Source organism: Glandiceps talaboti, chromosome 17, assembly GCF_964340395.1.
Source record: "Glandiceps talaboti chromosome 17, keGlaTala1.1, whole genome shotgun sequence".
NCBI classification, from domain to species: domain Eukaryota; kingdom Metazoa; phylum Hemichordata; class Enteropneusta; family Spengelidae; genus Glandiceps; species Glandiceps talaboti.
This window is the reverse complement of record NC_135565.1, coordinates 15,583,792-15,594,548: the sequence shown is the minus strand read 5'-3', so window position 1 is coordinate 15,594,548 and position 10,757 is coordinate 15,583,792. Positions and strand designations below refer to the sequence as shown.

Sequence of the window (10,757 nt, the reverse complement as noted above, 5' to 3'; positions counted from 1 at the left end):
CTCAGTCCTTGGGAAATAGCAAACGGTCGAGTTACCTAGCTAGCTCTGAAAACACGCACTCTGAGATTAAACTCTTCAGTTTTCGTAGAACATATTTCCAGAGCTAGGGGTGACCCACAATCACAAGCTTTAGAAAAACGGAGGTATGATGTTGCCTTCCCAAAACAACACCGCAATCTACAAAAAATATGCCCCTTCAATGAATAATTTGTGCTTTCCAGGTACATTTCTGACTTATGGGTGTCAAGTTCCTCGTTCTGCAGAACTGTGCACAAATATTTAGGTGGAGATTCATTAATGGCGTTCACTCCAAATGTAGCCAATGACACCATATTCGTCTGCTTCGATTCGTATCTGTGAAACACATACACGCGCATTTGACGTCATAAGTCAATTTTGCACACCACGGAAATGTTGACATCTACTGATGACGACATTTTGAGTTAAACGGCATGGAAATGGTATGAGTAATAATACCTCTCGACGTGTCGACGAGGGAAATGAATGCGGTGTTTAAAAAAAACTGGAGATGAGGCTAGAACCACGTGGTTGCAATGGCCTGACCAGCAGTATTTGAATTTATTACCCGCATATATTGCGATCATACACCATGTCATGACTTGCACTGAAGACAAACATGCAACATGATGGGATTTGTTTGGGATGGTTTGAAATACAAATATAAGAAACAATTGTACAAGCAATAAAATATATGCATAATTTGTATTTAAGCTTTAGTTTAAAGTATGTCACTTGCACGGACACACACCCACCCACTTATTATGTAAACGTTTCTTGCTTAGTCAGTATTTACGACTAGACATGAACCAACAGGCATAAATGTTTTAGATCTGAAACTTAGAAGCCTGAGTTTATACTATATAATATTAAGACACGAATATTATCATTTTATCAATAAATGCAGTATGTTAGATAAGCGTGTATTGGGCAATCGTAAATAAATGGAAATCTAGCTATAGTGTGATTTAATTAGGTGTATTGTTATTGGATCACACGCAAGCAGTTATATATAGACGGTGGACACAAATATACCGGTAGGAAGTTGTGCATTCCAACCCAGTATATTTTTTTTCTTCTGTTATTCTTTACAACGTGAAATGTGAAGATGAAGAATATTGCACGTCTACTGTTGTGTTTGACATTGGTGTACCACTTCAAGAATGTGTGTGCGAAGAAACAACCACCACATATTATTTTCATACTCGTTGACGACTGGGTACGTAGTGATACACATGCTAAAACAGTCGTTCCTCTTATGGGAGACAGGCTGACATTATAATAGATTAAGCGAGAATGTGTGTCAAAGGTTAAACGTCTATGACATGAATAAAGACAGGATAGCTAAATATTGTTCAAATCATATGACTTACTACAAAACCAAAGTGACTTTAGAGTTTCAATTCAGCAGCATGATGTTTGATAAACATCGCAGTTTTTTTGTCACAAATTATGTAAAACAAAGCATACACTGATAGTGCGCAAGCATATAAATAATCTAACTGTGAACACAAATCAACACCACTGTCAGATGAGAGACAATGAAGATACAAACAAAAATGTTCATCTGTCTTCGACAGTGAGATAACATGTAACATTTTATGTGAGTGTGCGCTATCAGTGTCTGTATTTTGATAATGTGTGGTTGGTAACAAAAAACGTGTGAGATGTAAACAAACCTATGTCGTCTAATGGAAACACTCTTCTGGTTTTTGTAGTACCATGAATAACTCCCTGTCTATGAAAGGTACAGTACAGAACTGAACAGGATACCATCTTTATTTGATACAAGTTGAATCTTCAGTGAGAATGTTTTCTAATTCATTTATAGTGTTCATGGAATACGTTTCTGTACATGCAAGGGATGACGTCATAATCATCCTTCAATGACAATGAATTTCTGTGCTATCTACATGACTACCATTCACACCGCTACCATTGATGCAATTATCTACCCTATAATATTAATGGCCTGATTCTTGTACCGGGTTACATGAAATAGATAAACATGAAGTGGATTTCTATATGTTAGCTCCTCTCTCTCTCTCTCTCTCTCTCTCTCTCTCTCTCTCTCTCTCTCTCTCTCTCTCTCTCTCTCTCTCTCTCTCTCTCTCTCTCTCTCTCTCTCTCTCTCTCTCTCTCTCTCTCTCTCTCTCTCTCTCTCTCTCTCTCTCTCTCTCTCTCTCTCTCTCTCTCTCTCTCGCTATCGAATATAGTTTTCAACGAGTCAACAAGCAATTGTTCTCTCATTAGCTTGAATAAAATCATTGTTCTACTAGTGTCACTCTGTTTTTTACCGAGTACACGTGATAATCCTATGCTCAAAACCCATTGGGTGAGACAGACACAGACAGACAGACAGACAGAGACAACCAGCCAGAGACAGACAGTACGACAGACAGACACACATACATTTACAGAGATGGACAGAGGCAGGCAGAGATAGAATACACAAACAAGAGAGTAAGAACGATTATAATAGCGTCCTGGATGTAATGGCAGTTTTCTCTCAAATTGATATGCAACGTTTATAGTAAAACCCTAATTTTTATTACATAATACATTATATAGATCTACGCTATAACAACAGTGGTCCTGTTTTAGGTTTCCATATTTAGTCATTTGAAAATAACATTTTATAAGAGTCACAATTGAGAATGGCTGGTATTGAGTCAGGCAATTTGAAAGTTATAAAGTCGTCAAAACATTTCTGTTACGTCAACAGAAAGAGGTGCAATCAGATTTATTTTTACCTTATCAATACAAGTGTGCTAAAGCCAGACATAAGTAAATCTGGACCCTTCCTTAGATATTTTGTTTTTGCAAAATAGTCGACGTTGCACGCTATCCATATTGCGTAAAATTAGTATGTAAGGTAGCGGTGATACTACTGTCTATACTATTTATAGGGTTGGGGTGATGTCGGTATGCATGGTGCTCCATTTGCAACACCAAACATTGATGAGCTAGCTTATAATGGTGTAATAATGAATAATTATTATGTGCAACAACTATGTTCACCATCCAGAGCTGCCTTGATGACTGGACGATATCCAATTCATACAGGTAAAAGAACTTTTATGTACAACCGTATGTATGTATGTATGTATGTATGTATGTATGTATGTATGTATGCATGTATGTATGTATGTATGTATGTATACACGATGCTGTATAAACTAGACGCGTTAGGCAGACACACTTGGGCTACGTCCATAAAGAACACGCTATTTTCTTATGGCTTTGGTTATGTTTGGCTAGCCCAAGAGGTCGGCGACAAGCAAAAGTTTATAAATGAATTTACCACTCGTGTGCCAGATATCTGTAAACAACAATGGCGTACCAGTCTGTCTCAGAAACCAAAACTGCGCACATATATAACTTTCAAAAATATACTCGAACCAGAAAAATATCTAACTTTGAACTGCAACAGAACATTTCAGGCATTTGCCCGTTTTCGCTGCTCATCAACCTCATTGGCAATCGAGGAGGGAAGACATCATGATATTGACCCACACCTCAGAGTCTGTAAGATATGTAACTCGAGTGAAGTAGAGGATGAATTTCATTTTCTCTTAGTGTGTTCACAATATGACGTTCTTAGGAAGGAATACCTTCCACTTGAATACCAGTCAGAACCAACCATTATTAAATTTCAACGAATTATGAGGACTAGGGACACAGATGTTCTGTACAAACTTTGTAAATTTATTCAATTGGCGTTTAAGAAGAGAGATTTTATTTTGATTTGCAACCGTGTGATGTAATATAATATTTTGTACTGAAACGATAATTTGTATATGGGCCGGAGGCCTTTGAATACAATAAACTATATTATGTATGTATGTATGTATGTATGTATGTATGTATGTACGTATGTATGTATGTATGTATGTATGTATGTATGTATGTATGTACCAATTTGCTTATAGAATGAACATATCCGTTGTATTGAGGATGCAATTGAGTTGAGGGGAAATGCCAAACTTGATGACCGGAAAGGCCTCAATCGAATCGCTAGCACTGCCAGTAGCATCATTAGGTGCCAACTTCCTTCTCTTAATGAGTTGTACAACGCTCAAGTAAAGAAAAGAGCTCAGTTAATTGTAAAAGACGATTTCCATCCAGCACGTAATGTATTCCAACTTATAAGCGCTCATCAGGCGAAAGGCACGGTTCGATCAACTCAGGTGCTAATCGCACATTGTTTAGCTTTTACCCAACTGCAGTCCGCACTCTTAATGAATTAATTTAAGTTCTTTCTTAAGGCATGAGTCTCGTATTACCAGTCATCTACAGAATACTGTTTTTGTAAATTTTTCATTACACGCAAAATCAATACACGTTTCGTTATATATGTACCAGTATATATATGACAATAAACACATATCATATGTATGTATGTATGTGTGCGCTTGTCTCTGTCTGTCTGTCTGTCTGTCTGTTTGTTTGTCTGTCTGTCTGTCTATACGTTTATATGTATTATGTATATATTACATAAATCGCCTATTTTAGAAAAAGCTTCCCTGTTGAATAAAATATGTGTCAATTTTCTCTTTTTGCTGTAGGATTGCAACACTTCTTGATATTTGCTTCCCAGCCTCTCGGTTTAGGTTTAAATGAGACTATTATGCCACAGTATTTACAAAGACTTGGATACTCTAGTCACATTGTTGGCAAAGTAAGTAATAACACTGTCGTTGGGGCGGGAAAAATGCAGTCTGAATATTTTTATACCAGTAAAAGTTTAATCTAGATTTTTCTCATCAACCTTAAAGACTGGCCTGAGATCCATAACGTCTCCCCACTATTATTTGCAATAACAAATTGATGTCGATCATGATATCATTATATGAACCAATCATGCATGCACTCAATAAAATTTTTTGGTCTTTGATTTTTTATACTTTAGGAAGCCAAGCGGGTGGGCGGGCAGGTAATTTCATAACGGAAAATGACTTTCATTCTTATTAATACTTGTTGTTCTAGTTCATACACAGATAACACGGGCTATTCTTAAAATTGTTTCATTGAAATGAAACTACATCAGTATGAAATGTAAGTTCACATATCGTGATGATGTTTCATTTCACAGTGGCATTTAGGGTTCTTCACAGAGGACCATACCCCTCATCGCCGTGGCTTTGACTCCCACTTTGGCTACTACACTGCACACATTGATTATTATGATAGACTATTGAATGAGGTAAGAAGGGTTCTGTGTAGATAGCTAGGTGGGCAAGTGGATAAACATTTCAAAAATGAAGACGTTATTAATTGATGCCGGGTAACAAGACTATAGCAACAGCCAAATTTTGTTAGCCGTAGTCTGGATTGCAACGCTGTTTCTTACGTAACTGCCCAAATACTAACTTTACGAGGAACTGTGTTATTGGTTAGAATTTTGAGATTGATAAACAAAGACACGATGTTACTGACTGACCGAGTGGATGGCTGTGGATGAATTTTAAATTGCATCTCATGCATCTCAGGACTTCTAAAGTAACGACTTTGACTATACTATACCCCATTTAGGGTGATTTATAATGTATGGTGACAATTGCAGGGGGTAGTGTTTGCTTGTTTGTTCTTTCGTTGGTTTGTTGTTTACTCAAGTATTTATCTACTCATTTGTCTGTTTAAATGTTTTGGTTTGTTTGTTTGTTTGTGTGGTTGTTTACTTACTTACTTGTTTGTTTGTTTGTTTGTTTGTTTGTTTACTTACTTGTTTGTTTGTATTTGTAAACAAAACTAACTGAGCCTGAGCTCCCTGTGTTCACTATGCCATATTTACCATAGGAATACACTGGAACCCGTTACCCAAGAATACCAATAATTGATTTTTCTTACTTCCTCCAACTGTTAGGAACCATATTGGGGCTACGACCTTAGAAGGAATGGAATACTGGACTACAGTACTTATGGTCACTACGGTACAGAGCTCTTTACTAACGAAGCTATTCATATCATTAATGATCATGCAACGTCATCGAAGGTTTGTTTTCATACAGGACATTTTGTTGTATGTTAATACAATCATCCAAATGTATCTGAGGATTCTGGTTTTTGCTTAAATCCTAGAATGTTGTAATAACGACGGTCCTTTGAAATATCTGATTCAGAATGGCAAGAATGCAGGTTTCCAAATTGTAGTCCATATGTCGCGCATAAGCTAGGGGCACTGTCAAACTATATACACTATATGTACTATATATACTATATACACTTGGACCATGAACTAATTCATAAACACACTTTGTTACTAAATGTATTTTGGTGATTGATTGTTTTTGGACAACTTGACATTGATCAGCTCATAGGCTATTAGCCTTTTCTAGCTGTAATTTGATATGATATGATATGATATGATATGATATGATATGATATGATAAGTTAAATATATATATTTGCATAATTTGTGACACTCAAAATAAATACATAATGAATTAGATGCACAAATATGCACAATGTGCAGGAAAATAGGAACATTAGCCATGGCACGTACAAGTTGATTTGAAATTGACCTTATATTTGACGGATTCCGAAATGAAAATATTCATATTATAATTATTTCATATTTTTAAGTTGTACACGTCAAAGTAACGTTATGTTAACGTTTGTTAATTTTAGCCATTATTTCTATACCTGGGACATCAAGGAGTCCATGCAGGCAATAAGTTCTACCCTCTACAAGTTCCCGGTCGGTATTTAAACAAATTCGAACATATGGAGACACGAACAAGGAAACTCGTAGCAGGTATACCACGTGATGAGAGAGAGAGAGAGAGAGAGAGAGAGAGAGAGAGAGAGAGAGAGAGAGAGAGAGAGAGAGAGAGAGAGAGAGAGCAATAATGGAAAATATCTTTGCAGACTATGTTCAAATTTGTTTTTTCAAGTTATTGAACATATAATCATTTATTGTATCTGACATCGTCTTTCTCCACGTGGAATATCTTCTTTATTTTGCTATAAATGATTTTAGCTTGCTACTGAAACTGTTTCTGAAGTTTTTATTTTCATCCCTAAAAGGCATGGTATCAGCTGTTGACGATTCCATTGGCCTCATTGTACAAACTCTCAAAGATAATGGTATGTACGATAACTCTATTATTGTTGTTTCGACCGACAATGGTGGACCAACAAAGGGGCATGAGGGCCATGATGCATCAAACTGGCCGTTACGGGGCGAGAAGAACACTTTATGGGAGGGTGGTATACGAGGAATAGCGTTCATCCACAGTCCGTTGTTAGAGAAAAGAGCTCGTGTTATGAATGGATTGATGCATCTCACTGATTGGGTACCTACACTATATCACGCCGCCGGAGGCAAAATGACAGATCTACCAGATAATTTGGATGGTTTTGATATGTGGGACAGTTTATCAAGGTAAGTCGCACTTAACTGTCACCATATCAAACATAGAAATCAAGACACTGTACTGGAAAAGCTTCCATTTGAATGAAGTTTATTTTTATCACCTAGTTTGAGTTTGGCGTTTTCGATCGAGTCAGTTACTGAAGTACAATGTAGTTAAACTCTCAACTGAACAAGATTTCTCTCTAAATTAAATTGTAAATAAATCACATGTTTGTTGCATTTATTTTCATATATATTTCTGTACATTGCATCATTATATTTACATAACATATAATATACACGTGCATTAAATTACATTAAATATACATAGCATTACATTACATTACATTGTATATACATGTATATTCAATTTATATTACTTATATAATTCAATGTATATTACACTACATTAAGTTACATTACATTACATTACATTACATTACATTACATTACATTACATTACATTACATTACATTACAAATCATAAAATTTACACTACATATACATATGCATGCATTGGATCAAATATATATATACAATGTACGTATGTATATTTTATATACATGTGCATTTTCTTTTCCAACTTTCATTACTGTTTCAAACAAAAAGTAACGTTTATGGCATGAATGAAATGCGTATACTTGCCAACTTATTCAACGAAAGTGATACAAGGAAATAGACTAAGATTTAAATGAATGGTTAAATTATAAAGTGGAGTCCTTGAGGAGAAGGTTTTCGATTAACAACATCTTTTTGTTAATTCAAGGGGACACTTTCTTAACAAATTTACTGGACACTTTAACAACAAAAGTTGTTTTTTTTATAACTTTAGGGGGACACCTTCTCCACGAACTGAGCTCCTCCACAATATCGATCCAATATTCAATACAGCAGCGTTACGTGTTGGAAATTACAAGATTGTAATTGGGGAGGAAGCAGGAGGAGACTATGATGGGTGGAAAAATCCAGATAACCTTACTACAGGTAAATTCATTAGAATAGCAACTAACGTTAGTAAAGGTTCAATTGTCAATGCCTAGCATATCCTAGCAATGTATTGATGGTTGAATGGTCAGATCCTATCTTTGTTTCTGAATGATTTAAGATTTGAACCACGATTATGTCCCATTAGTCAACTCAGCTGTATAATTTGGGACCTGGTAGGATAGAGGTTGCAGTGTGAATGGTTTAATCTGAAGCAGGCTGCAATTGTTTTCTCTCAAGGGATTTAAAATTTGGGGAAGTATAAAGGGTCGTTGTGTCGTTAGAGATCCGTGCCAGGGGTAATAATCGTAACACGCTCTGAGCACAGTGTGGGAAATTTGGTGTATGAAAACCGGCATTATCAAAAACTAACAATATACTAAAGTAAAACTTACACCGAAAATCTCGTCGCAAGACAGAAGATTAAACCCTCACGTGAAAGATAGTACTGGAGGCATTCACTTTAAATCTGGTTTAAATAAATTTGTGTTAGCGTCCTTAGTTACTAACTGAAAGTTTTCGTAATATGCGACCCCGGTGCCTACTTTGTGTAAACAGACCAAAAGCGACACTTTGAACCAAGTTGTCTGTAAAATAATTATTGAAAAAGGTATGTCAATGTACACTCTAGTTCATAAACTAGCAGGTAGTATTGATAAGGTCATAACAAAGATACTAAATCAATGAAATTATGTTCATATTTAGAGAAAATATTAAATCGTATAAATTCCACCTCAACACGAGCACTACTGATTGATTGTGGACCAAGACCAGATAATGTATTGGATAGCTGTACACCTACAGAAGCTCCATGTCTGTTTGACATCAGTGTTGACCCTTGTGAATATGTGAATCTAGCTGATACCCATCCAGGTGAGTTTGTATTCTACTGTACTATACATAATGTCCACTCAATTACAAATTTCAGTCACAACCCCCCCCCCCCTTATAGACACACACATACACATGTACGCATGCATGCATGCATGCATACACACATACATACATACATACATACATACATACATACATACATACATACATACATACATACATACATGCATGCACACACACACAGCCACATCTAACTGCAATATAAAGAACGTTCAAAATCCAGACAACTTTAATTAAGAAATTTAAAATAATCACTGTTCTTTAGAAATGAGCGAGGTATCTGTACACAAAAGCTTTTGTGAATCTTGGTAAAACGTTTTAATAGTTACCGTACACGTAGCGTGTGCTAGTAAAGTTATTGGGTCATACATGTATATCCACTTGTCACCATTAATTCGTATTCCAGAAATACTCCAGGATCTTATCGTTGTGTTGGCAAAATATAACAAGACTGCTGTCGAACCGAGGTATCCACCAAAAGATCCGACTGCGAATCCTGCTAACCACAATGGAGCTTGGGTTCCTTGGATAAATTTGTCACCGGATGTTGACAACAAGATACATAAAAGTTGTCCTTAATATACAATGACTTCTTTAACTGATGGCATTGGAACTTTGTACGCCATTTAGAAGATAACAATCCATATAAATGTGTCATGTCATACTAAATTAATATCATATGATGGGATAATCCGTGCACACTGAACATTTGGAACATTACTATTCTATGCAGGTATTAAATTCAGTCATTGCAGAATATATCACCAATATATCATTTATCTATATCATATCTGTATAATTCCAACAGGAATCATCAGACAGACACATAAACAGACAGGAGGACAGACAGACAGACAGACAGACAGACAGACAGACAGACAGACAGACAGACAGACAGACAGACATACAGACAGACAGACAGACAGACAGACAGACTAACAGACAGTAACGAATTATTTATGGTGTAAGTTATTCTTGGAGTAATGACCCCAAGCTAGCAACTGATGTGATGTAACGATGGAGCTTATGTTACATATAAATTGGAGAGGAAAAAATTAATAAATACTACAATTTATTTCACAACCTGCAATCTTTTCTTCAGATACCATACTTTGGCATGTATGTTTGTCTGTCTGTCTGTCTGTCTGTCTGTCTGTCTGTCTGTCTGTCTGTCTGTCTGTCTGTCTGTATGTATGTATGTATGTATGTATGTATGTATGTATGTATGTATGTATTACCAAACCGAGAGATTGAAATGCAATACGACGTGTAACATGCCATTATGCCACTACACCATTACAGCTATTATTATACCAGGAGGTTATATGATCTGACTAGCCACTGTGGTTATATATCAAAGGTTAAATTTGTAGCCAGTCTGACGTCCATGTACTTATCAATATAGTAGGTTTTCTGTGAACTGGTAGTCTGACTTGGACATGCATATGCATACATCGATACTTGAGAACACACACACACACACACACACACACACACACACACA

At 36.2% G+C, this 10,757-nt stretch overlaps 1 protein-coding gene across 1 annotated transcript; it reads left to right on the top strand.

The window, feature by feature from the left end:
- The first annotated feature begins 1,125 nt into the window (after positions 1-1,125).
- Positions 1,126-9,832, top strand: LOC144448121 (arylsulfatase I-like). The gene is made up of 10 exons (XM_078138274.1): positions 1,126-1,237; positions 2,928-3,084; positions 4,587-4,699; positions 5,114-5,224; positions 5,885-6,013; positions 6,649-6,775; positions 7,048-7,405; positions 8,208-8,359; positions 9,065-9,232; positions 9,660-9,832. Exons 1-10 carry the CDS (start codon positions 1,127-1,129, stop codon positions 9,830-9,832), a joined length of 1,599 nt encoding a protein of 532 aa, XP_077994400.1. The 5' UTR covers position 1,126.
- The last annotated feature ends 925 nt before the right edge of the window (positions 9,833-10,757 follow it).